The sequence below is a fragment of the Asterias amurensis genome, chromosome 10 (genome assembly GCF_032118995.1).
Source record: "Asterias amurensis chromosome 10, ASM3211899v1".
NCBI classification, from domain to species: Eukaryota; Metazoa; Echinodermata; class Asteroidea; order Forcipulatida; family Asteriidae; genus Asterias; species Asterias amurensis.
In genome coordinates, this window is record NC_092657.1 from 11,189,513 (window position 1) to 11,217,403 (window position 27,891).

Below are 27,891 nucleotides of genomic sequence, written 5' to 3' on the forward strand. Positions count from 1 at the left end.
AGCCCAATCCGAGAGGGCGCTGTTCGTGACGTCGATAGAGGCGCGGTGAATCGCATGCAGTGCCAACACAAGATAGTGACGCTGGGCGCAAGCTAAAAACATGCCCTCAAAGTTGAAACAACACCTGATTTTGTTCACGTTAGGCAAATGCTCCTTTAGGTTCGTTACGTTTTTCATGTACCTTCCTCGACTTCCCTACTAACTAGAAAAATTGTTGGGATGGCGTCATGTTTAAGAAAAGAACTTTTCTCTTTTTGTCAAAACGTGTAGTGCTGCACAGCGCTGGAAAAGACTTGCAATCTAACCCCATCTTTAGTTGTTTTGCTGCATCCAGCAGCAATACACCTGGTCGACATTGACGGAAAAATGCAAGAAAAAAACCTGCTTCGAAACGTACAAACTCACGACTAGGACTTGAATGTACTTGTACGTACGTGTGTTCGATGTTCGATCGAGGCAAGGTCTGCCTCGATTGACGTCACAAAAGGGTAGGCGGAGTCACCCCCAAACAACTTTATCTATTTTTTATTTAACAAACAAACCGTTAAAAACAATTACTCAAAAAATTATTTTACTGTTCAGAAACATAAAATCTAATGTTTGAAGAATGTTCTTTTTATTACCAGGTGACTTAAGTTTAGCAGAGCCTCTAGCCAAGATTTGATTGATAATTGTTTTGTGTATTTTCCGCGTGAGCTCAAACACCAGTTTTTATCCAAAATGACCCATATCCATTATCCAAGTGTACATGACTCATTTATGTTGAATACATCTTATCAACTGTTAAGTGATCCCTTCTGTCTAATAGTTTATTACAAAAACTTGTGGATCAGAATCATAAACCGGAGTCAGATCCTGCAGTTTGACCAGGAATCTGGGTCAAACTTACCCCAAAGTTAGTCAAACTGAAGCAGAACCATAATTTGAGCTGATAACCAAATATCAAATTCATTGTTGTCAATGCAGACCCGTATGTTTTTGCTTTTATTTTTACATGGAAATGAAAGACGTAAACTTCTGGTCCCTTTGTCAAAGACCGGGAACAGTTGACCGATTGAGCATACAAGGTCAGTCGACCTATATTGGGGTAAAAACCATCCCAACTGTCTTTTTGAGATTCCCAGCCTAAACGCTACATTTTTGTCCATGTTTATTGATGTTTTTCTGTAATTTAAAAAAGTCTCTTTTATACAAAGCTCTGTGTTTTAAACATAATTCAGCCTTTGGCGGCGAAGTTTGATTTTTTTTTAAAACAAAGCAAAGCATGCATGTTGTGATTTCTGTAAAGGAAAAACCAAAATAACATTTTCTTCTTACTGTGTAGTTGTTTCTTTTAAAGGCAGTGGACAATATTGGTGACGAGTAATGGGGAGAGGTTGATGGTATAAAACATTGTGAGAAACGGCTCCCTCTGAAGTGCTATAGTTTTCGAGAAAGGAGTAATTTTCCTCGAGTTTGATTTCGAGACCTCACATTTAGAACTTGAGGTCTCGAAATCAACCATCTACATGCACACAACTTAGTGTGACAAGGGTTGTTTTTCTTTCATTATTATCTCGCAACTTCGATGACCGATTGAGCTCAAATTTTCACAGGTTTGTTATTTTATGCATATGTTGAGATACATCAACTGTGAAGGCTAGTCTTTGACAACTACCAATAGTGTCCACTGCCTTTAAATGACGTGTAGTCTAATGTAAAGCTGTTGTGTGATTTTCAAAAAAATTTAAAAATGAGAATAAACAACAATTTTGTTAACCTTGTAAAAACAAATTAAAGGCTATCGAACTATAATGTTGTGAGATTAATTGTTTTCCTTCGTAATGTTTTCTTTTGTTTGTATTATGTAATATATTAATATCGAAGTCTTATATAGCGCTCGTATAAACAAGGTACTCAAGGCGCTGAGATATACAAACTTTCAGATTAGGTGATGTTTGCAAGATGGCACGGCGCATAGTACAGCAGCCACAACCAGGAACACCGGGGCGAACCCCTTCTCTTTTCGTTAAGTGAACTGGGTTCTTTTGCACGTGTTACACAGCACACGGGACCAATAGCTAAACGTCCATTTCGAAGGACGAAACAACGGTTAAGTGTCTTGCTTAAGGTCACGGCTAGGGATTCGAACCCACACGCTGCTGATCAGAAACACCAGAGTTTGAATTCGATGATCTTAACCGCTCGGCCACTACACTTTCACTTTTGTAAAGCAACAGGTACACGGACAATTATAGTTTGGCTTTTATCTGCAGATGGTCGAGTGTCATGGCCGAGTGGTTAAGAGCATCGACTTCAAGTTCTGGTGCAGTCACCAGAGTGTGGTCTGGAAATCAATTCAAATAACTATTTCAATGAGAAATTACTTCTTTCTCAACAACTACGTTAGTTTAGAGTGTGACGTGTGTACTCAAATATTTTCACCAATGACAAAATTTACTGATGTCCAACCCTTTATTACGATACCAGTTGCTTGTAGCAACGTGTGATGATGGTTCGATCTGCAATTAATCAAATGAACCCAATACACTATAAACATTTGATTTACAGCAATTACAATAACAAATCCCAATTTTATGTATTTACAACAACTGATTAAATCCCTATTTACCCACAAAATGTGTGCCAAGTGTGTGTGATTCCCCTTTGCCTCAACTCAAGTGACTTAACTTAATCTCAAAACTTTATTCCAACTTTGACCTTTGACCCGTATCCACACACACCACCGTGTACTGTATGCCACAATACCCCAACGTACACAGTACACGTACATGTACATGCAACCCACGTGAATCTAACTGACGACATGCTTAGAAAATTAACCATTTTTACAATCAAAATTTTACACTAATTACCCGCTTATTATCAACAATCCCTGATGCAGAGTATACTTAAACTTATAATCTTAAACTTGATTGAACTAATTTTGTACTCACAACATTGGGCGCATCCAATATCAACAAAATATTGGCGAAAGTATGACTGACTAGTGACGAATGTTATGATCGATCCTGGCGAAAGATGCAAAACAGCGCCCTCATTTGACCAAGAAAATTCTACGCTTCTGACGTCACGCATGAATAAATTACGTTGCCTAGCCCGCAACATAGAGGGAGCCGTTTCTCACAATGTTTTATACTATCAACAGTTCTCCAATGCTCGTTACCAAGTAAGGTTTTATGCTAACAATTATTTTGAGTAATTACCACTAGTGTCCAGTACCCTTAAGTTATATCCTCCAAAGGCCCGGTTGACAAGCAGTATGACCCTTTGACTCGGACTCTTCGGTTAGAAAATAATGTCTACATAATAGGCTTGTGCACAACATACTGTGGTTCCATAGTGTATATAACAGAATTAGCTGTTGCAAACAACTTGCAACCAAATGGACCGATGGTAAAATTGCAAAAAAAAAGTAAATGGCCTGACGTTTCGACCCACGCAGAGTCTTTCTCGAAGGTTAAATGACGATACAACCAAATCAATATTTATTACAATTCCTACAAACTATCTAGGCAACGTTTGCATTATTATCTTTGGGAAAAGTATGAAATAATTATTGCAAATGAGGTAAAGCCGTTTTCCCAACATGCCCTTATCAGATAATATACACAATTTTTTTTCGAGGGGTGGGGGTTAACAAACAAAGTGGGGATGTACCACAAAAACATGGAGGTCAAAAACATGTTGTTTTTGTGTTGTGTACCCCTGTCCCTTATGGTTGTTGACGCCTTTGCACCAGACTTATTGTTATACCAACAATAGCGCCAGGCATACTTAAACTTCACTGCGCTTCAACGCACATGGCCGTTCTTCCACTGACTGGCCAAGACTGGATGTTAAAGGAACACGATGCCTTGGACCGGTCGAGTTGGTCAAAGAAAAGCATTTGAAACAGTTTGTTATAAAATGCATGTGATATATGTTAGATTTGTATCGGGGATTAAGAATAATAATTTATGGTTTTTACCCATACACCGATGTGTGTAGCACTGTATACTCAGTACTTTCCCGAGTCCTGTGAAAAAACCCACAGGCATTTTACTCGGGTGGGATACGAACCCATTAGAAAGATGTTATATAAATTGTGTCGTTTCTATTTGACGTCACCACTTTGGGCTTATTGCATGCTCACGTTTGTTGCCTGCACGTGTGTACCTGACGTGAACACATGTTACTTAAAGTATATTTAAAACGTGAGATTTTTACGTTTTACAGTTTACGTTTTGGCTCGCGTAACGTGCAGCTAAACATCCCTAATGATACACACAAACATGCCTCGAAATTGCGTGTTTTTTTTCGTATACGTCATGATCTAACACGGCACGCCATTTTGTGAAGTCAAGTTTTTTACTCCTTAAAATGGCCGACCGTGTTAGTTCGCAAAGTAAAAGTAAAAAAAAACACGCAATTTCGAGGCATGTTTGTGTGGATCATTGTATTCTACCTTTAAAACATCTGTCTAACCATCATATCAAATTCAAAACGGTTTCAAACGCTTTTCATGGACCAACTCGACCTATCCAAGGCAACGTGTCTCTTTAAAAGCAGTAGACACCATTGGTAACGACTCAAAATAGTTATTAGCACCTTACGTGGTGTTGAGTAATGGGGAGCTGTTGATAGTATAAAACACTGTGAGAAACGGCTCCCTCTGAAGTAACGTAGTTTGAGAGAAGGCGGTAATTTTCCAAGAATTTGATTTCGTGTGAAAAGGGTGTTTTTTTCTTTTCTCGCAACTTCGACGACTAATTGAGCTCAAATTTTCACAGGTTTGTTATTTTATGCATATGTTGAGATACACCAAGTGAGAAGACTGGTCTTTGACAATTACCAATAGTGTCAAGTGTCTTTAACTAGTGTACACAATTTAACCAATGCGTCGATGGTTTCACTGTGTGTATTGTCACTACACTCCCTTCAATTATTTTGATGTCTGGCTGAAACTCAGGTTGTTGATGTGGCGACAACAACCTTGAACTGAAAGCCTGATTTATCCGTTTCTTCTCACTGTCAAAACGTGAGACCAGCAACAATTATTATTTTTAATATAGAGTGTCATGGCCGAGTGGTTAAGAGCATCGAATTCAAGTTCTGGTGCGTTTTCACCGGAGTGTGGGTTCGAATCCCGGTCGTGACACTTGTGTCCTTGAGCAAGATTCTTTACTATAATTGCTTCTCTTCACCCAGGGGAATAAATGGGTACCTGCGAGGGTAGAGGTTGATATTGTGAATGAAAAAGCCTTTGGAGCGATATAAACTGTTGCCCAGGTTGTATACTCCCAAGGGAGCTGAGAAACATTAAAAAAGGGATGTTATTGGCCCTATGACCAGGGCACTAATGTAAAGCGCTTAGAGAATTAAGTGTTAATTATTAGGCGCTATATAAATCGAAAGTTATTTATTTATTTAATATACTATTTTGGTTTTACCCATAATACAAAAACCGATGTGTGTTAGCACTGTTTACTTGGTACAATAGCACTTTATACTCGGTACGTACTTTCCGACTATATGTCACAATATTTTGTCTAGGGGATAAAAAAGGATTCATCTTGGTTTGACCCATAAACAACTGATGTGTGTTAGCACTGTATACTCGGTATTTTCCCGACTTCTGTATACAAATAAATTAATATATGTTAAATTTGCATCGGTGATCCAGAAGGTTCAGTTTGGTTTTACCCATATACAACCAATGTGTGTTAAAGGCAGTGAACACTATTGGTAATTACTCAAAATGAGTCCTGTGAAAAAAATATCAGATGCATTTAAATAGGGTGGGATTCGAACCCACGACCCTTGCAATTCTAGAGCAGCGCTTACTAACTAGACTACCGAGGTTGTCTGGTAGCTAGAGGCAGTTCGAATTTATTTATTTTACTTACTTATTTATTTCGAGGCAAACAGTACATACAAAGAATAGGCAATAAAAAATAAGACTACACAGAGAACAAGCCTGCGGATAACCAAAAAGCGAAAATAATCACTATCTAAAGGCGATACAGACAATAAAAATAACAAAGGCACAAAAGGGCACAAGGACAAAAACGACATAAAAATTGCACATCAAATACCAAATCAAATATATAGAAAAACTGTAGAAAATACATTAAAAATATATAGATATACCAGAAAAATATAGATCAACCAGAAGACCACGCATCCTCGCTCCTTTCAAAAAAGGTAGGAAGCCAATCAAATTCCCTACAAATCTCCTTAAACCCCAATACTTTTTTCCTACAAAGCCAAGAAAAATACAGTAATTAAAATATTGCAACAAAACTAGTGAAACCAGGAACCTCAAAGGAACCCCCCACCCCGAAAAAAAAAGTACAGGTAGGCGATTGAAGCTTAACTAGAAAGGAAGAACATGTTTGTGGATTACTGACTGATACTTATGAGAGTCAATAGCTTTTTCTCGAATCAAAGATTAGAGAGCGCCAAGATGCGGAACTCAAGCTGAAATGTGAAATCCCACTGGATGCCATTTCGGCAAGTAACTCTTTCGATACAACAATAGATCAGTGCAGTTCAGTGCAGACAATGACCATTCCTATCAATGGGAAACAAAACATTCACTTGCTGAAATGGCGCCCATGCGTATTTCACGTTCCAACAATAGATAAAGCTTCAGTTCCGCATCTTGCGCTCTATAATCTTTGGTTCGAATCATATGTTTTGGCAGCAGGTACCGCAGCGATATAATAGATGTTAAATTTACTTTGTGTGCTTTCAGATGCATAATAAAAGGCTTCAGCTGAAATCATTAACAAACGGTTTCAACTGCTTTTAAAGGGTCTATGTACTTTTTCCCAACAAAAAACACGATGTCCACAGATTTACATTAAACTTACACAGTTTGTAGATTATGATAGTAGAAAGCTTCCCCTGAAATTGTATATACTGAGGTGCTGTAGTTTTTGAGAAATGAGTAAAAGTAATAATTTTCGTCTCAGTTTTAGCATGTAAAAACGTATTAACCAGTTATGCTATGGTTTTTGGTATAATATCATAACTGGTTAAGGGGATTGTACATGCTAAAACTTTTGGTCTCATGAGACAACAATTATTTTGTGACTTGTTTTTCTCATTTCTCAAAAACTACTCAACCTTAGTTAGTAATATTTGAAGGGAAGCTTTCCACTATCATTATCTTCAAACCCTGTAAGTTTAATGTAAATCTGTGGACATTTTGAAAAAGTACCCGAATCCTTTAAAGGACCAACTCGCCTGATCCTAGGCAAAGTTTTAGTTTCAGGATCATGCTTTGTTGATGAAGCTAAATAACTTCTGCATGTTTCAAATACATCCGAACTAAACGAAAATATAAATATATGTACACACACAAATTGTATTGTATTGTATTGATTTATTCCTAAAACAGAACAAACCCGCAACCCTTAGGAAGGGTTACAATTTTAACACAATTTTAAACTCACAATAATAAAGTAAAGAAAGAGAGGTTAGCATATAGTAAAATATTTAATTTTAATTGTTTTTTTTCTTAAAGGCACTATTGGTAATTGTAAAAGACTAGCCTTCACAGTTTCTGTATCTCAACATATGCAAAATTTGAGCTCAATCGATCATCTAACTTGCGAGATAATAGTGAAAGAAAAAAACACCCTTGTCACACGAAGGTGTGCGTTTAGATGGTTGATAACGAGACCTCAAGTTCTAAATCTGAGGTCGCGAAATCAAATTCGTGGAAAATTACTTCTTTCTCAAAAACTATGGCACTTTAGAGGGAGCCGTTTCTCACAATGTTTTATACCATCAACCTCTCCCCATTACTCGTCACCGAGAAAGGTTTTATGCAAAAAAATATTTTGAGTAATTACCAATAGTGTCCACTGCCTTTAAAATAAAATCTTTTAACTTAAAATACATAGTGAAAGGGCATTCATTTAAACTTGATAAAAGTATTGCATTTATTTTGTCTTTACTTTTTGAAATTTGTTGGTAATAGTGAAAGATTTATATTTGCGATAAGATTGTAATATCCTTAGGTATTGTATTTATCGAGCAATAAGATCAATTATAAGTAAGACGTTTATTTACCCGAATTTCAGTTTTATTAGAATTGACAGACCCAGAGGTCAAAATAAAGAGTCATTACAATAGTTAAAACTATATATAGTGTACAAAATAATCAAAGGAACATAACATCATTGGTATAAGAAACATCGTAAAGATCACAAATTTAAAGGCAGTGGGCACTATTGGTAATTACTCAAAATATTTATTAGCATAAAACCTAACTTGGTAACGTGAAATGGGGAGCTGTTGTAGTATAACACATTGTGAGAAACGGCTCCCTCTGAAAGCAAGCATCTGAAAGCACACAACTTCGTGTGACAAGGGTGTTTTTTTTAAATTATTATTTCGCAACTTCTACGACCAACTGTGCTCCAACGTTCACAGATTTGTTCTGGTAGAAAAGATACCTTGAAATGTTTCTGTCTGAAATGTCATTATTTGATGAGAAATTAATAATCTAATGTCGCATTTGGAGTTCATCGCACAGTGAGTGTTTGATTAATTTTTATTTTTGTATCAATGTCATACAAAATGGTTAATCGCATTTCACTATTTTCTCGTGAACCAGATGGCCGTTCACTATTTTCTCGTGAACCAGATGGCCGATCGATCTCAAACTTCTACAGGTGGATTACATAAAGTGCTTACACTACCAGCAGCTCTTTTTCTAACTAAAACCAATTCTGTAACGTTCCTTTAAAAAGTATCAATGTATCAATGTCATACAAAATGGTTAATCGCATTTCACTATTTTCTCGTGAACCAGATGGCCGTTCACTATTTTCTCGTGAACCAGATGGCCGATCGATCTCAAACTTCTACAGGTGGATTACATAAAGTGCTTACACTACCAGCAGCTCTTTTTCTAACTAAAACCAATTCTGTAACGTTCCTTTAAAAAGTACACGTAAATAGCAAAACCAAATAGTTTAAGAAAAGCAGATCTTGGCCTGAAAAAACAAAAACATAAACACAAAAGAGACACTCCACTGCAGTAAAAAGGAAAATCAATGAATTAAACTGGTTATAACCTTTTAAATACGAACCTTACACTGACCGTCACACACAAGTGACTCAAGCTCCTTAAAGACACTGGAAACTATTGGTAATTGTCAAAGACAAGTCTTCTCACTTATCAACGTATGCACAATATAACAAACCCGTGAACATTAATTTGAGCTCAATTGGTCTTCGAAGTTGCGAGATAATAATACAAGAAAAATCACCCTTGTTCCACGAAGTTGTGTGGTTTCAGATGCTTGATTTCAAGACCTCAAAATCTAATTCTGAGGTCTCTAAATCAATCTCAAACTTTTAAGTGAAAAGTTTTGCTTTGTGGGTGTTTTTCTTTGACTGTTCTCTTGCAACTTCGATGACCAATTTAGTCCAAACTTTCACAGATTAATTATCTGTATGCATGACGTTGGGACACACCAAGCGACAACACTGGTCTTTGACATTTACCAAACGTGTCCAGGGGTGAATTTCACAAAAAGTTAAGACAAGTCTTTTCTCATGTTATTGGGACGAGTCACTCGTCCTACACAGGACTAACCTTCGTTTTAACTATCTTCTTGGACTAGTCCTAAGTTAGGACTAGTCCTAACTCAATGAATCTGGATTTGTTTTTCGTTTCCAAAATGCCGAAACATGATAGGTACTAAATAATGTTCAAAGCTTACTGAAAAGTCATGCTAATGAATAGTCATGCTAATGAAAAATGTAAACCCTGTTTTCCAATAATAATAATAGGAATAATACAAGTGTATGACTTCCTATTTAACGCTCCTGGCGCTTCAGCATACAGTATTTCCTGCAAGATGTGGGGCTACGTTAGAAGTATGAGACCTCCCTTACGGAAAATCAAGCTTGCAGCAAGCTTACGGCAAGCTAGTTATAACCTTGTGGTCATCTCAGCGAGCTGGCTGCAAGCTCAAGTGAGATTGCGATGATTTCTGCAAGCTAGCTACCAGCTTCTTGCAAGCTTGCGAGCCTATGTAGGCTTGCAGCTGCCTGCAGCAAGCTTATATGCCACACGTTTGTCTTCATGCAAGCTTGCAAGCTTGCTACTTTCTTGGCAAGCTCATAATCTTGGCAGTAAGCGTCCTGAAATTGATGTCTGGGCTAATTTATAACACCGTTGGAATGGTTAACAAGGGGCTGTTTTTTCTTTTTTACTATGAAACCAAATCGATTATTCTCAAAGCACTTTACAAACGAAAACATAACAGTATTCTTTCTTCCCTCTGAGGTCTTGATTTGTCATGTAGAGTTTCTGCGTTTTCGAGAGGTATCTCCATTTTCCTTTGAGGTCCAGATCATGAATGTCTGCATCCAACGCACCATTACTGCACAACTCATCCTTCAGAAGAACTGATCGTCGTACGGTGAACATGATATAGCCACCTAGAAAAGTACACATGTCACGTTTGTCATGTTTTTCTCAATATTGTAATTTTTCTTAAATTATTGTCGTTTCCATACCCGCTGCTAAAACACAGGTTTCGGACTGCCTTTAGCTACCGGGCAATCTCGTTGGTCTAGTTGGTATAACACTGCTCTAGAATCGCAGTAGTTACGGGTTTTAATTCCACCCGAGTTACATGCCTGTGATTTTTTTTCCCCACAGAACTCGGGCAAGTACTTAGTTTACACTGCTACACATCGGTGTATATTGGTAAAACTCAAAATGGTTTAGTATTATAAATAAATTTTAAATTTGCACCGGGGATAAATATTATCGATGTGTGTTTGCACTTTGTACGTAAGTACTAAACCCCACCCCCCCAAAAAAAAAAAAAAAAAAAAATGGCTACACGGCCACTGGTTGAATGGCTTCTGACAGGCACCCCCCGAACAAAGATATTGACAAAATCTGGAGACCACCCACATAGGGCTAGATAGCTCAGTTGGTAGAGCGCCGGCACGTTAAACCGGAGGTCGTTGGTTCAAATCCTGCTCGAGTCAATTTTCTTTGTTAAATCCTAAATCATTTATATATATATATATGTCTGCCGCTTCCCAGGTTGTATCGTTACCCGGGTGTGATCCCTGGCTACACGGCAATTTGCGGTTGAATGGCTTCTGACAGGCACCCCCCGAACAAAGATATTGACAAAGTGGGGAGACCACCAACATAGGGCTAGATAGCTCAGTTGGTAGAGCGCCGGCACGTTAAACCGGAGGTCGTTGGTTCAAATCTAGATAGCTCTTTGTTCAACCCAAAATCATTTAAAAATGTACCCAGTCAGTTTCCATTGTGGTTTATTATTTGATATCTGATATAAAGAGTCGCATATCTTTGTAATAGCTGTTGTGGTTGAGGACCCAAGTAAGTAAAAAAACCACAATAATATTAACTGGGAAAATTCAGTGTATTTAACTCACTCATTGCACTGTTAGGTTAGTATTTCAGAATTGTCAAGCTGTTTCTAACCTGTATTAGTTTCTAGTGAAAATGAGCAAATAAGGACATATCAGTTTGCTATAAGTTACTTTTACAGAGTTAGAATTGAGCTTTATATCTTAATCGACACTGGTGAAGTTTCTTCTGCTGAATCACAGGTGATATTTCCTCTACCGATGACTAAGCCTGAGCGACTAGTGTGACTAGTGTCGAAGTGGCGACTTTTGATTGCCTAGTCGAGTTACAAATAAAAATGTTCAACTACTCAGATAGTCGACGTGGTACCATCATGACTACAACAAAAATAGTCGCGACTACTTCTTGGTGAACCAATTGTGTCGCTCTTGACTATTCCCAACAACTTCAATCCTTTTAAGCACAAATTTTACTTTATTGGGCCTGTGGCAAACAACTTGTCGCAATGTATCTTAGGAGTTTAAAATTAGCCGTGACTAGTGGCAAGGTCGTGACTACAATGTATTTGATACTAGATGAGTTGTAAACTTCACTTGTTGCCCAGGGCTATTGATGACTTCTTATATTATTGTTCTGAAATGAACTAACATGTCTTTTGCTTTGATGCGGAAGTGGTTAGCACATGTTACGCTTCTCACATTGACGCTTTTCTGCAGAAGCCTGGCTGGTAGAGCAGACAGCACTACCTCCCCACAGGATACTTTGTTTGAATTTGTTATCGACAACTTTATAGCACGGACATTCTTAATTCTACAGCGATAGACCTACCTGGTTTAGTGATTCGTATAAGTTCCGGAAAACAGTCCGATTGTGTGTGAATGTTCCCAAAGCATCCTGAAAACACAACAGCATCATACACGTCTGGGGAACACAACAAAATAAAAACAGACTTCAACAATAACTATTACCAGCTATATGCAATGACGTCATCCAGCCGTCACCTTAGAGGTAAAACGATGGAGAAACAATCAAACATCACAGATTTGTACGCGCGGCGCACAGGTTTGGCCAATGAACGGCCGCTTTTTTACCTCTGGGTGAGGGTGCCCCACTGATATGACATCAAGGTCTGTTAGACGAATATTAAAGATTATGGACACTATTGGTAATTGTCAAGGACCAGTCTTCTCACTTGGTGTATCTCAACATATGCATAACATTATAAACCTGTGAGAATTTGAGCTCGATTGGTCGTCAAAGTTGCGAGAACTTCCTTGTCACACGAAGCTGTGTGCTTTTAGATGCTTGATTTCGAGACCTCATTTTCCAAATCTGAGGTCTCGAAATCAAATTCGTGGAAAATTACTTCTTTCTCGAAAAGTACGTTGATGCAGAGGGAGCCGTTGCTCTCAGTGTTTTATACTAGAGAAATAATTAAATAAATAAATTGAATACCGCTGTCAATTTCCATTTTCTTTGGTCCGAGAAGTCCACAAATGTAGTTCTGATAAATCTCTTTCTTCTTGCTGTAATCGAGAGATTCCTGCGATGCGTCTAGGGCATCCAAATTTGTGAAGCCAATCTTTTGCAGCTGTTAAACAAAAAGAGGAAAAGGAAAAAATTAGATACTATATCATTAAAGGAACACGTTGCCTTTGATCGGTCGAGTTGGTCTTTGAAAAGCGTTTGTAACGTTTGTTATAAAATGCATATTAATGGTTAGAAAGTAGATTTAAAAGTACAGTACAATGATCCACACAAATTTGCCTCGAATGTGCGTGGTTTTCCCTTTACTTTGTGAACTAACACGGTCGGCCATTTATGGAAGTCAAAAATTTCACACTTTTTTTTTTATACCTTTTCAATAAATACAACTTGTATGGACCAGTTCCGCAGATTTTTCTTTTGAACTACCCTTTAAAGCAATCGCACAACATCGGTAAACAGTATTGTTCAAAGGCCCACACTTCGTGTATCACAACTTATATATAAAATAACAAGCCTGTGAAAATTTAGGCTCAATCGGTCATCGGAGTCGGGAGAAAATGACGGGAAAACCCACCCTGGTTTCCGCACGTTTCGCCGTGTTCTTTCAGCCTGGTAGTGATCGTCTCTACCGGTCTCGCCGAGGTACACTTTACCACAAGTACAAGGAATTCGATAGACCCCTGCCTGACTGCTAGAGTCATGCTTGTGGACCCTATTTAATGTGCACGGAAATTACTGTGTGCATACTACTCGTTGAATACATTTGAAATCGTTTAAATACATGTTGCTTCCTTCACATTTCAGACTGCTTCAGTGTTTGTTTGGTTTGGGCTTAAGGGGTGTACCTGTTTGGGGCTCACGCTTGTAAGCTGCAGTACCATAAAAGTGTATTTATTTCCACCTGGCATAAGGTACACGTTTGGTAATTACTCAACACAAATATAAACTGACTTGGTAACGAGCATTGGAGAGCTGTTGATAGTATAAAACATTGTGAGAAACGGCTCCCTTTGAAGTAGCATAGTTTTTTGAGAAAGAGATAGTTTCGCGATAGTTTTGAGAAAGAGATAGTTTCGCACTAAAATAATAAAAGACTTCTAGCTAGAAGTTATTTGTTCTTTCTAGCTATTCTAGCTAGAAGTTATTTATTCTTTCTGAAATCACACAAATTCACAGATATAGAAGAGTTTGCGGTAACACCATGTAATAACAATCTCTAAATGAGTTGGGGTGGTTCTGAAAAGAACCGTTGGGTTAACTCGACGTTTCGATCAGTATGCTCTGATCGTCTTCTGGAGAATGCTGGATGCTGATGCTGCATGCTGCTTAAGTACTAGGCGGTGGATCAGCGGTGATGCACGAAGGCGGGAAATGTAGGCGGGAAGTGAACTCGATGATGCGTGGTGAAACCTGTTGTGGAGCCTTGGGGGTTGTGTGGGGGGTGTGTGCTCACTGAACCGTGTCAGTAGGAACAAGCACAGGGGATAGTGAGGGTGTGGGGCCTAGGTGACTGAGGGTATAGGTGACCCAAAGCAGTCTAATAGTTGGGGCCTAGGGGGTGACCGTGGATATAGAAGATCCATTGGTCGGGAGAAGGGGGAGCCAGATGTCGCTGATGTGGAAGCCGATGTCTTGGGGTACGGTGTCATGCTTGTGGATCTCGATGGCCTCTCTAATGCGTCTAGGGTGCCACGCCTGGATGGGAGCGATGATTTCTGCAGCATCCCAGTTCACTCGGTGGTCAGCGATGTGGGAATGCTTGACGATGGCGGATTTATCGAAGTCCCCCTCCTTCCGTGTGCTCGGTGTTCCTTAAGTCTAGTGGGAAGGTTACGCCCGGTTTCCTTGTCCATGGCTCTCTCCAATCGCACAAGGACAAGAAGGACCCCTCCGCCCGTGCCGGAGTCTATCGCATTCCATGCGAATGTGGTTAGGTTTATGTCGGGGAAACCGGGCGTAACCTTCCCACTAGACTTAAGGAACACCGAGCACACGGAAGGAGGGGGGACTTCGATAAATCCGTCGGCAACATGTCAAGTAATTAACCATGTGGACAGCTACACACTTGGGGAACAGTTCCAGTCTGCTTACAAGCGCTTTCATAGTACTGAGACTGCCCTCCTTCGGGTGAAAAATGACATTCTTCGTTCCCTTGATGAAAGTAAAGCTGTTCTCTTGGTGTTGCTTGACAAAAGAACTGTTAAAGAACGTATCAACTTCAAAATTTTCACTCATGTATACAAAATCCTCCACACCCAATCTCCATCATATCTGGTTGAACTTGTTCATTCCCAAAACTCCAATACTGCTGATGAATACAGGCAACGACTCCGCTCATCAGCTGATCAGACCCGGCTTTCCGTTCCTAGAACTAGACGGAAAGCTGGGGATAGCTCATTCTCCATAGCTGCCCCTCGCCTATGGAATGAGCTCCCCGCGGGTCTGAGAGAGGCGATCTCGTTGCCTGTATTCAAAAGCCTCCTCAAGACATTTCTTTTTCCCCACCCATCCTAGTTTGTTTGTTTTTCTTTTGTTTTGTTGTCATAGTCTCATGTAAAGCGCTCTGTTCTCCGTAGAGCGCTATACAAATGTTTCATATTATTATTATTATTATTATTATTATCGTCAAGCATTCCCACATCGCTGACCACCGAATGAAATGGGATGCTGCGGAAATCATCGCTCCCATCCAGGCGTGGCACCCTAGACGCATTAGAGAGGCCATCTAGATCCACAAGCATGACACCGTACCCAAAGACATCGGCTTCCACATCAGCGACATCTGGCTCCCCCTTCTCCCGACCAATGGATCTTCTATATCCACGGTCACCCCCTAGGCCCCAACTATTAGACTGCTTTGGGTCATCTATACCCTCAGTCACCCCACACCCTCACTATCCCCTGTGCCTGTTCCTACTGACACGGTTCAGTGAGCACACACCCCCCACACAACACCCAAGGCTCCATAACAGGTTTCACCACGCATCATCGAGTTCACTTCCCGCCTACATTTCCCGCCTTCGTGCATCACCGCTGATCCACCGCCTAGTACTTAAGCAGCATGCAGCATCAGCATCCAGCATTCTCCGTCGAGTTAACCCAACGGTTCTTTTCAGAACCACCCGAACTCATTTAGAGATTGTTATTACATGGTGTTACCGCAAACTCTTCTATATCTTACAACAAGGGTGTTTATTCTCTCTTAATTTTCTCGCAACTTCGATGACCAAGTTAGCTCAAACTTTTACAGGCTTGTTATTTTATGCTTTTGTTGGAATACACCAAGTGAGAAGACTGGTCTTTGACAATTACCCATCGTGTACCTTCCTTAACTGTAATATTTGGAACATGTATAAATTTTTTCCCGTTTTACAACATTATTGTGCAAACAATATACCAACTTAATGTTCAGACCCGTATAACGAGAACACAATATTGCCACAAACACAATTATTTAAAGACACTGACACTTTTGGTAATTGTCAAAGGCCAGTCTTCTCACTTGGTGTATCTCAACATATGCATAAAATAACAAACCGGTGAAAATTTGAGCTCAATCGGTCGTCGAAGTTGCGAGATATTAAAGAAAGAAAAAACATCCTTTGAACACGAAGGTGTTTGCTTTCAGATGATTGATTTCGAGATCTCAAATTCTAAAAGTCTCGAAATAAAAATCATGGAAAATTACTTCTTTCTTGAAAACTACGTCACTTTAGAGGGAGCCGTTTCTCAACAATGTTGTATACTACTAACCTTTTCGGGCAGCTCGGAGGGTAAACAAAAACTCCAATAACAATAATAAAACTTAAAACAAGTTTTGTATGACCTTAAAACTCGCAGTAACCAAACTGAGGCTGGACGAAATAATAGTCTGGTGCCATGTTTGCGCAATGAATGTTAGCATTCATTGCTATTATCGAATACACAAACGATCCTTAAACAAAACCATCTTGCGATGTATATGTGATGAGTTACAATCTGCTTTTACTCCATTCCAATTCGCATTGTAACCAAACTGAGGCTGGACGAAAAAATAGTCTGGTGCCGTGTTTGCGCAAAGAATGTTAGTATGCGTTACTAACTGGAAACAGGGAACATGACCAATATGGTAACAGTGTGATAAAGGTCTATAGTGTGCAGCCTACCTCTTCACCCAGAAAGCCAGTTCCAGAAGCGCAATCAAGTATACGTGAAGTCTTGTCTGTAACGCACTTCAATATCTCTTGAGCTAGTTCAATGTGTGCAACATAGCCAACACTCTTGTGTTCCTGTAAAAAAAAAAAAATTAGAGTTTTGCCTGTAATGCGTAGAGTAAACACAATTGCAAAGTACATGTACGGACCAAGTCGTGAGTTGGTACGTTTCAAAAAAAAAATGCCGACCAGGTGTATTGCTGCTGAATGCAGAAAAACACTTTTTGAAATGTACCAACTCACGACTTGGACGTACATGTACTTTGCACGTGTGTTTATTATACGCATTGCAGGCAAAGTCTGCCTCGATTGACGTCACAAAAGGGGTAGGCGGAGTCAGCCCCCCAAACAACTATATATATTTTTTAAACATATAAATCGTGACAAACAATTACTAACAAAATTGTTTTATTGTTCGTAAGCATATACTCTTATGTTTGAAAAAAAAAAATATTATATTTCCAGGTGACTTTAACATCTGTTCATTCCTTCCGTTAATCTCTTGCTCGTGTGTACTGTACGACTAGCGTTCCATGTCACGGCTTGCAGAACAGTTCGAATTACATTAAAGGGAAGGTACACGTTTGGTAATTGTCCAAGACCAGTCTTTTCACTTGGTGTATCCAAAAACAGCATAAAATAACAAAGCTGTGAAAATTTGAGCTCGATTGGTCATCGAAATTGCGAGAAAATGATGAGAGAGAAAAAATACCCTTGTTTGACAAACTTTGTTTGTTTTCAGATAGGAATAAAAGACTTCTGGCTAGAAGTGTTCTATTATTTTAGTGAGCAATTACTTCTTTCTCAAAATCTATGCTACTTCAGAGGGAGCCGTTTCTCACAATGTTTGATACTATCAACAGCTCTCCAAAGCTCGTTACCAAGTCAGTTTTTAAGTTAATACCAAACGTATTACCAAACGTGTACCTTTCCTTTTAAATCTAAAAACGTTCAATCTGCTTTTCTGCTTCTGAGAAACCCAAAAAGCAAATGTTCATTTTTCGACCATTAGTGTATAGGTGAAAAAGTAAAATCTGCTTTTTCGTGAAACTGAAAAGTAAAAAGGTGAAAAAATGGAATTCTACGAAAATGTTTAATCTATTTTACATGGGGAACGAAAAGCAGAAAAGTGCACCGAGAACTTTTTTTTTTTTTTTTTTTTTTTTCAATTTAGAAAGCTGAAAAGCAGATGTCAACTTTTCGACCTCCATAAAGTCCTTATGAGGACACACATTTAACAATATCCGTAGCAGTGTTTTCCTGTGACCCCCGTTTGCGATTAAAGATAATAATGTGTAAATTTGTGTGGTTTCCGTTTTACTTTGCGAGCTAACATGGTCGGTCTGACTCCATACAATAGGGTGCCGTGTTGGTTCACGACGTAAATGGAAAACCGTGCAGATTCGATGCATATTTGTGTAGATCGTTATATTCTACTTTAAAAATCTTTCTAAACCATAATGCATTTCCTAACTTAAATTTGTAAATAACATAAGAACTGATTTTTTAAAACCTTAGTTAACTGTTTATTCACATTCCACTCATCAAAACACATATAATAGTGACAAAAGCTTTATTTTGAAAAAATACCACTTCCAGGTGACTTTAAACTTACAGGATTTGAAGATAATGATGGTGGAAGGCTTCCCTGAAAATATGACTTACTGAGGTGATGTAGTTTTTGAGAAATGAGTAAAACAATGTCATGAAAATACGTTTGTAAATGATTAAAATAATTTTCGTCTCATGAGACGAAAACTATTTTCTTGACATTGTTTTACTCATTTCCCCAAAAACTACAGCACCTCAGCACGTAACATTTTCAGGGAAGCTTTCTACTATCAGTATCTTCAAACTGTGTAAGTTTAGTGTAAATCTGTGGACATTGTGTTTTCTAAAGAACAAACTCTACCTGGCAATATGGCATGTCAAACGTTTCAATATTCGACAATCCACGTAGTTGTTGTTCCAAGTCTGTTTCATGTTGGCGATAGTTTTGTTATAATTTATTTATTGTGCGAATAGTATGTGCGATGTCCGTTTTACTTTTCCTGATTTCCTTTTAAAGGCAGTGGACACTATTGGTAATTACTCAAAATTATTATTATCATAACACCTTACTTGGGAACGAGTAATGGGGAGCTGTTGATAGTATAAATCATTGTGAGAAACGGCTCCCTCTGAAGTGATGTATAGTTTTCGAGAAAGAAGTAATTGTCCACGAATTTGATTTAGAGACTTCGTATTTTGAAGGTGTCCCTATACACCTTACCTCCCGCCAAAAATTATGTCAGGGCCTATGTCATCCAAAATACCTCAAGTCAACAACCCCCAGGCTTGGGCAATTTGTTTTACAATCAAATCTGTCTGTTATAGAATATTTTGAAAATTTTGAGATCGACGCTCTGTGTTCTCCTGTTCGGGGTGCACCCTGGTGGGCTAAAATCATTGGTAAACACATCACACGATGAAATTTAGTTTTGTTTTGTCTTTATAGTCTGTGGTGAAGCTTTAAAGGCCCGGTCACACAGGCCCCGATAACGAGAACGAAAACGAGGACGACAAAAATGCACGCTCGCGATTGGTTGAATTGCTCCACGCAGAAAACGCCCACGCTCATTCAACCAATCGAGGGCGTGCATTTTTATCGATATCGTTTTCGTTCTCTTTATCGGGGCCTGTGTGACAGGGCCTTAAATCACAGTTTGGTTGTTTCCGGGGAATGGACCGCGGAACGGTATAATTCAGGGTCCATTGGAAAGAGAGAAAGATGGGTTGGGGGGGGGGGGGGTGGGGCGGTGTCAATATGTTTCACTCTCTTAAAGACACTGGACACTACTGGTAATTGTCAAAGATCAGTCTTCTCACTTGGTGTATCTCAATATATGCATACAATAACAAACCTGTGAAAATTTGAGCTCAATTATTGGTCGTCGAAGTTGCTAGATAATAATGAAATAAAAATAAAAACACCTTGTCCCTCGAAGTTGTGTGCTTTCAGATGCTTGATTCGAGACCTCAAATTCTAAATCTGAGGTCTCGAAATCAAATTCATGGAAAATTATTTCTTTTTCGAAAAACTGCGTCACTTCAGAGGGAGCCGTTTCTCACAATGTTTTACACTATCAACCTCTCCCCATTACTCGTTACCTAAAAATAAGGTTTAATGCTAATAATTATTTTGAGTAATTACCAATAATGTCCAATGCCTTCAATGTAAAAGATAATAATAATAATATGAACACTTATAGTGCGCCGGTATCCACCACAAGTGATGCTCATGGCGCAAGGAAGAAACACAAAATTAATGAAAAGCAGGTTTTGAGGGCCTCTTTGAACTTATGAATAGAGGACATGTTACGGATATTAAGAGGCAGATTATTCCAAAGTAAAGGACCAGCATGAGAAAAAGCCCTGTCACCCCAATTGTTGTGGGTGTGGGGAACAACCATTAATGACGAAGTGGATGATCTAAGACATCTGGAAGGATTGTAACGGGTAATTAATGGACAATTATACTGAGGAGCAGAACCATGTAAAGAATGAAAAACAAGCAGAAGTAATTTGTATTGAATGCGATATTGAACAGGGAGCCAGTGAAGAGCATTTAAAACCGGAGTGATATGGGTTCTGCTGGAGGACAAAGTGACCAGCCGAGCTGCAGTGTTTTGTCGCAAACGAGAGATTTGATTCTGTTGTAGAAGACAGAAGAGAGAATTACAATAATCAAACCGGGAAGAAATCAGAGCATGAACAATCTTTTCTGTGGTAGAACGAGTTAAGTATTTACGGATAAAGCCCAGATTTGTTAATTGATACCAAACTGATTTACATATGTTAGAAACCTGGTTAGACATAGACATAGCAGAGTCAAATGTAACACCTAGATTTTTACAGACTACAGAAGGCTTAATTTTACAATTACCAATGTTGATATGAGAGACTCTGACCTTAGCCAGATGAGCTACAGAACCAAGTAAAATCATTTCAGATTTGTCATTGTTTAACTTGAGTGAATGGGATCCCATCCATTGTATAAAATCAACTAAGCATGATTCTAGTTTGTGGATGGCACTAGAAGCATTCTGTTGATTAGGAACAAAAGAAACATAGATTTGAACATCATCAGGATAGCAATGGTATCTAATGTGATGGCGATCAAAAACATCCCTGAGTTCACTCAAATATATAGAAAATAACATTGGCCCACCAACTGAACCTTGTGGGACACCACAGTTCAAGGAGATATGATCAGATTGAGTCCCATTTACGTACATGACTTGCTGGCGATCAGTCAGGTAGGATTTAAACCAATCTAGCACAACGTCTTAAATACCAAGGGATGAGAGAATATTTAAGAGAATGTCATTATGAACAGTGTCGAAAGCGGATGAAAGGTCTAACGAAACTAAGACAGTTATCCGCCCAAGGTCCATCTCCATGAGAATGTCATTAGATAAGTTCACGAGGAGTGTCTCAACACTGTGGTGTGCCCGATACGCAGACTGTCGACTATCGAGAAGATTGTTTTCGCGGAGGTAGTCTGACAGTCTTGAGAAGACCACTCGTTCGAGTACCTTGGATATGTACGGCAGATTTGAGATAGGACGGTAGTTTTTGAGCAATTCTGGATTTAAAGACGATTTTTTTGAGTGTAGGATGAACGTGGGCTAGCTTGAGAGCTGCAGGAACAACACCATTGTTCATACTCAAATTAACAATCTCCGCAACAATGGGTGCAAATATATGAGAACAATCTTTCAACAACAATCTTTCAACAGAGTGAACATGTCACTCTCTTGTCCGAGTGGTGTCAGTTTTCGCTCTTTTGAGAGTGAAAGTCAATCTGTGTCACTAAAGACGAGTAGAGTAAACTCACTGCTCGAAACGTCAGACCACACCGGCTTTTTTAAAAGCCAACACTCAAACAAAATAGATTAATATTAATAACAGTAACAGTAACAGTAACAGTAACAGTAACAGTAACAGTAACATTAGCAGTAACAGTAACAGTAACGGTAACGGTAACGGTAACGGTAACGGTAACGGTAACGGTAACGGTAGCGGAAACGGAAACGGAAACAGCAACAGCAACAGCAACAGCAACAGCAACAGCAACAGCAACAGCAACAGCAACAGCAACAGCAACAGCAACAGCAACAGCAACAGCAACAGCAACAGCAACAGCAACAGCAACAGCAACAGCAACAGCAACAGCAACAGCAACAGCAACAGCAACAGCAACAGCAACAGCAACAGCAACAGCAACAGCAACAGCAACAGCAACAGCAACAGCAACAGCAACAGCAACAGCAACATCAACATCAACATCAACATCAACATCAACATCAACATCAACATCAACATCAACATCAACATCAACATCAACATCAACATCAACATCAACATCAACATCAACATCAACATCAACAGTAACAGTAACAGTAACAGTAACAGTAACAGTAACAGTAACAGTAACAGTAACAGTAACAGTAACAGTAACAGTAACAGTAACAGTAACAGTAACAGTAACAGTAATAGTAATAATAGTCGATAAGGCTGTACTGAAGGACTGCAGGAGCAGAAAGACTAATTTGGCAATGGCGTGGATTGACTACAAGAAGGCGTATTACATGGTATCGCACACATGGATAATGAAATGTCTGGATATGGTTGGAGTGGCTGATGCAGTAAAACGTCTTTTAGATGAGAGCATGAAGACGTGGCGAAAAAATCTGACAGCCACCGATGATATTCTGGGCAAGGTATGCTTAAGAAGAGGTATTTTCCAAGGTGACTCTCTGTCTCCGATTCTGTATGTTCTTGCACTGGTGCCCCTGTCGATGATTCTAAGGAAGGTGAGTGCAGGTTATGTAATGAAGAAGGACGGATGTAAGATCAACCATCTGCTTTTTATGGAAGATTTGAAGTTGTTTGCGAAGAATGAGGCCGAGATCGACTCTTTGGTGCAGACCGTCAGTATCTTCAGTGATGCCATTGGGATGCAGTTCGGTCTGGAGAAATGTGTTTCAATGACCATGAAGAGGGGGAAGAGGGTAGAGAAAAGATCGAACTTCGTAATATTTGGCATGTAAAGGTAAAAGTAGTCCCCGTGGTGGTTGGAGCACTTGACACCATTCCCAAAGCACTGGGGAAACATCTAGATGAAATAGGGACAAATGTAAGGGTAGATCTGTTACAGTAGGCAGCGCTTTTGGGAACAGCGAGGATCCTGAGAAAGACCCTTGAGATCTAAGGCTACGGGACGTAGCCCGACTCGAGGAGTTACCGGCACAAAAGAAAATGAGATCTTTCTTTTGCATGCTGTGATAAAATGAAATAATAATAATAATGAACAGCACTTATATAGCGCTTCACACAACAGTCCCGAAGCGCTTTACAAAAATTAATGAGTAAACAGGTAAGTTTTCAGCAGATGTTTGAAAATGTTCTCGTTCGGAGCAGTGTTGATGTTGTGCGGTAAGTTGTTCCAGAGTGAGGGTGAAGAATATGAGAACGAGCGGTGGCCATAAGACTTTGTGCGAGTGATGTATGGGACCAGTTGAGAAGTAGAGCTGGAGCGGAGGGTACGATGAGGTACATATGGATGAAGGAGATCTTGAAGATAGTGAGGTGCGGATTGGTGAAGAGATTTGTATGTCAGCAGGAGAAGTTTGACACATGGTTTTACACATGGTTGTACCTACAAAGTACTATCCATCTTTAGATTCCTCATATTATGAACACGTCAATTTTAGTTTTAGAAGTGTATATGTGTATTGTCACACTTGGTCTTATTTCAACAGCAGAGCTCGGATCCCGTGCTTTTCCTGCTAGGCCATGACATACCCCAAAAGTTAACTCCATATCAGAATGAGCGCCTCAAAAAAGCAAAAGTAGTACACATTAAATTTTGTCAGTTTTCAAAGGAGGAGGGAGGGGGGGGGGTAATCTTCTTAATCTTAAACTTAATTGTCAATTTTTAAAGTAATTTTGATGTTGTTTCCTTAGTACATTTTAATGTTAGTAATTGATAGCGCTAAACAAAACAAAGAATAAATTATACTATTTAATTTATTATTTTATTTTAGTTAAATAAATTCTAGGGGTTTAACCTTTTCGTAGCAGTCGTCCTTAATCCACTCTCGGTATAAATCGTCCATAATCTTGCGTTGCTCTTCGTACGGCAATGCAGACTTCCCGTAACATGGATCCCTCTTCTCCTCAATTGAGAATACTGGAGTTGTAGAATCCATTCTGCTGGTAAAAAGGCAGTGGACACTAATGGTAAATGCTCAAAATAATTATCATAAAACCTTGCTTGGTAACGAGTAATGGGTTGAGGTTTATAGTATACAACATTGCGAGAAACGGCTCCCTCTGAAGTTACGTAGTTTTTCGAGAAAGAAATATTTGTCCACGAATTTGACTTCGAGACCTCAGATTTGGAATTTTGAGGTATCGGAATCAAGCATCTGAAAGCACACAACTTCGTTTGAAGGGTGTTTTTTTTTCTTTTCATTACTATCTCGCATCTTTCACAGGACACTAATGGTAATATGGGAGTTGAAGTTATGAATTGATACAACAATATTTGTATGCATAAAACAACAAACCTGTGAAAATTCGGGCCTACTATTGGTCATAAGATTCACAAGAGAACAATGTCAGAAAAACATCCAAAAAGTGTGATATATTTGCTTTGCCCCACTTGGTTACACCCAGCTCATAAATATTAAGTACTGTCTAATTTGCATACAGCTCATGTCAAAGGTCACGTAATGACCTGCATTCCCAGGTATAGTTCATAAAACGTTGTTTTTCCCAGCTCCTTTGCACAGTGTGTAGATAATTGAAACAGCTCCTCTGAAGTAACGTAGTATCTAAAGTAACGTAGTAATTATCATAACATAACATAGTAATTATCATAACATAACATAAAATCAGCTTAATTTTAGGAAAAACACTATTGTTTCGGAATCTTACTATCGTTTTCTTGTGTGAAGTTCGTCTGTTTGTGTACCAACACGACTAACAATGCGTTATACTCACAACAAACAAACTGGAATTTATTTTTTCAATTGTGAGCCTTAACAGGGGAGAATAGTAATCGAAAAATGAGTTACTTTAAAATCCTCTAAACTCAAATTTTTTGAGTGTGAACACTTAAAGCTAACCTAATCAAAAAAAGGGAGCACTGAAAAGTTGATATATAGTACAATTTTCTGTATCATTGTTGAGTCTAGACTACACCTGGTAGGCCTACCTGTTTAAGTAGTGTAGGCCTACATTATAAGAGAAAAAAATCGACGGTTTGTGCTTTTAACAACAGAGAAATTATGTTCAAATAATAAATAACTCTTTGTTCGAAAAAAACACCAACTAAAATACTTTCAAATTGACATTCAAAACACCTGTTGGTCCCTCTGAAAGTGCAATTTGGTTGTATATCTATCCAGTACAATCAAAGGTTTGTTACGGATACCTGACCTGCACCCGGGCACCTGACCCGTATGGTATCATCTGACAACATCAATATGGAACCACGAACCTGACTATTTTTCACCTGAGAAGTCCGTTGTCTGCTAGGTTTTCTGTATTGTTAGCTGTTCCGACCGTCCGTCGGAACAGGTATTGTTTTCGTCTAGATTGTTATTGTTTTTATTATTATTCTTTGTTTCTCCCCTAAATCCCGAAGCGTTTGTACACGTTTTTGTGGCAGCCTAATCTCCTAAACCATAATACGAAAGAATGAGTTTATTATACCAAATTGAAGCTTAGAACATAAGCTTAATTCTTATCGTAAAAAAATATTCATTTTTTTTTAATTAATAAGCCGTAATTAAGCTTATGAATATTTAATTAGCAAACCTAGGTAACACCATATCTCAAAAAGTAGACTGCCGATCCTGAAACTTTGTACAGCTATACACTAGTCAGGTCCTGTTTATGTGATTTTTGACATAAAATTCTCGACGACGTCACCATGACGTCATGTATTGCACGTTTTGTGTCTGTGCACAAACACAATGGCTCTTGAAGTGTAAACAAACCCAGCTTTCCGAAACATAATTTATTGGATTAAAATTAAATTACATGTTGTACACTTCCCAAAACTGCTCTAGATTAGGATATATTTTATTGATGGTCATTCTAAAAGCATCAGAACTTATAGAAACAGTGTAATTATTTAAAAAAACTTGTATTTCCAGGGAATTGTTTTCAAAGATCATGGGTACGGCGTAAACCTTTACTTCCGGGTCAACCGGAAGTGAGCCCATATCTAAAAAAGTAAAAAGCTAATGTTCAAACTTCAGTTATAGACTCTAAGCCAATAAATATTAGCTTTGGAAAACTGTGACCCCAAGTCGACCTCTACTTCTGGGTCAACCGGAAGTGGGACTATATATCAAAATCTACACAACCGATTTTATAGTCTCCTTGGCATTGCAGATTAATCTTTGGTAGCTGTGGGCCCATGTTGACCTTTACTTACGTGTCAACCGGGGAGTAAAACTTTATAACAAGAGCTACACAACTTTTTTGAAACCTTTTTTCAGTTATATATTCCTTGGGCAATGAAGCACATAATCCAAGCAAAACAACACGGAACAGCTTCGTGTTTGTTCACAAACACTTAATGTCTAGTTTTAATTTGGTTTTTCACGGGAAGGGCTAAAAATTAGCCTTGGTATCCACCATTTTCGGATTCAACACCCCCAAATTAGTTGAACCAACTTTTACTCAAAAATGCCGCTCACTTCCTTAACTAGAGTCCTTTTTGGAAATCTTGTCTAGACTATAGGTCAAATATGCTGACATGATGCAACTACGTGTACACCAAGACCAATGCCGATCAAGCGGTTGTTTCTAATTCGAAATGGTTGCCGATATCGTGCTGCGTTTTCATTACGAGTATACAGAGATCTCACCATTATGCTACCGCGCTGCTTGTATGATTCTGGTTTTCCCTTTGCATACACGTTAGAGCTGTGTGAACGACGAGGTATGAATGATACGACAAGGAAACGATTATTTTGAACATGTACAAAAAAAGCGCGGTGAGAGAGTACACCTTCCCGACCTAGGGCATCCCACCTTTGGCCCGTGATTGGCCCGCGGTTGGCCACCCCTCGGCAAACTTTTCCATTTTAGTATAGAAGCGGCGCCTTTGTGTGAACGGTGAATTCCCCATCTATGATTAACGGCTCCTCACACGTCAACTGCCTAATAATTCATGCTGTGTATAAGTAGGTTTACCTTGATAGACGATTTGCAAAGTTCCGGATAGTTTAGACCAGCGTGGACACATGTATTTTACATTCAGCTCCTAGTAATCATCCTTATTCTGATACTGAAAGCAAGCAACGATTGACACACCCCACCACACCGAAATTGTCACTGTAATGAACTGTTTCTACTACATGTCATAGGTGAAGTTCATTTTGTTTGCTCAAATGAGGGCGTTGTTCGCACAATCATAAGGGTGCACCCCACCAAATAATCTGCCATAGCAAACAGTGCAAAATGCTAAATGTTCAAAAAATACACGAAAAATGCTTAAAAGTCTCACAGCTTTTAACTCGAAGCGGAAAATTATTGATTGACTCTTGAACTTTTATTCTCTGCTCAATTTTATATGGGGAGTCCCTGGGCCCGTCGAGTTATTCTCCCTCCAAGTAAAAACACCCCTTCACAGGTCTAATTTTCAAAACGTCCGAGCGTCAATCGTGGTGACGTCAGTTCATCTCGAGCCCCAAGAGCCCCTCTTGTGGATAGGGTCACTTGGGGCTGGCCCGAGGTGCACTGATATCACCACGGGAAGGCTCACGTGGTTACGTGTCT

The 27,891-nt window shown here is 39.0% G+C and overlaps 1 protein-coding gene across 2 annotated transcripts; it reads right to left on the reverse strand.

The window, feature by feature from the left end:
* Positions 1-7,317: 7,317 nt before the first annotated feature.
* LOC139943322 (methyltransferase-like protein 27) lies at positions 7,318-27,443 on the reverse strand. 2 transcript variants are annotated; one of them, XM_071940146.1, is made up of 6 exons: positions 27,307-27,443; positions 24,162-24,303; positions 16,999-17,121; positions 12,821-12,956; positions 12,194-12,286; positions 7,318-10,449 (listed from the first exon to the last, which is right to left on the reverse strand). In XM_071940146.1, exons 2-6 carry the CDS (start codon positions 24,300-24,302, stop codon positions 10,244-10,246), a joined length of 699 nt encoding a protein of 232 aa, XP_071796247.1. In that variant the 5' UTR covers position 24,303; positions 27,307-27,443; the 3' UTR covers positions 7,318-10,243. The 2 variants fall into 2 exon arrangements, with proteins under 2 accessions (XP_071796247.1, XP_071796250.1); XM_071940149.1 differs by having other exon boundaries at positions 24,162-24,306; positions 27,307-27,436.
* Between the last annotated feature and the right edge of the window lie 448 nt (positions 27,444-27,891).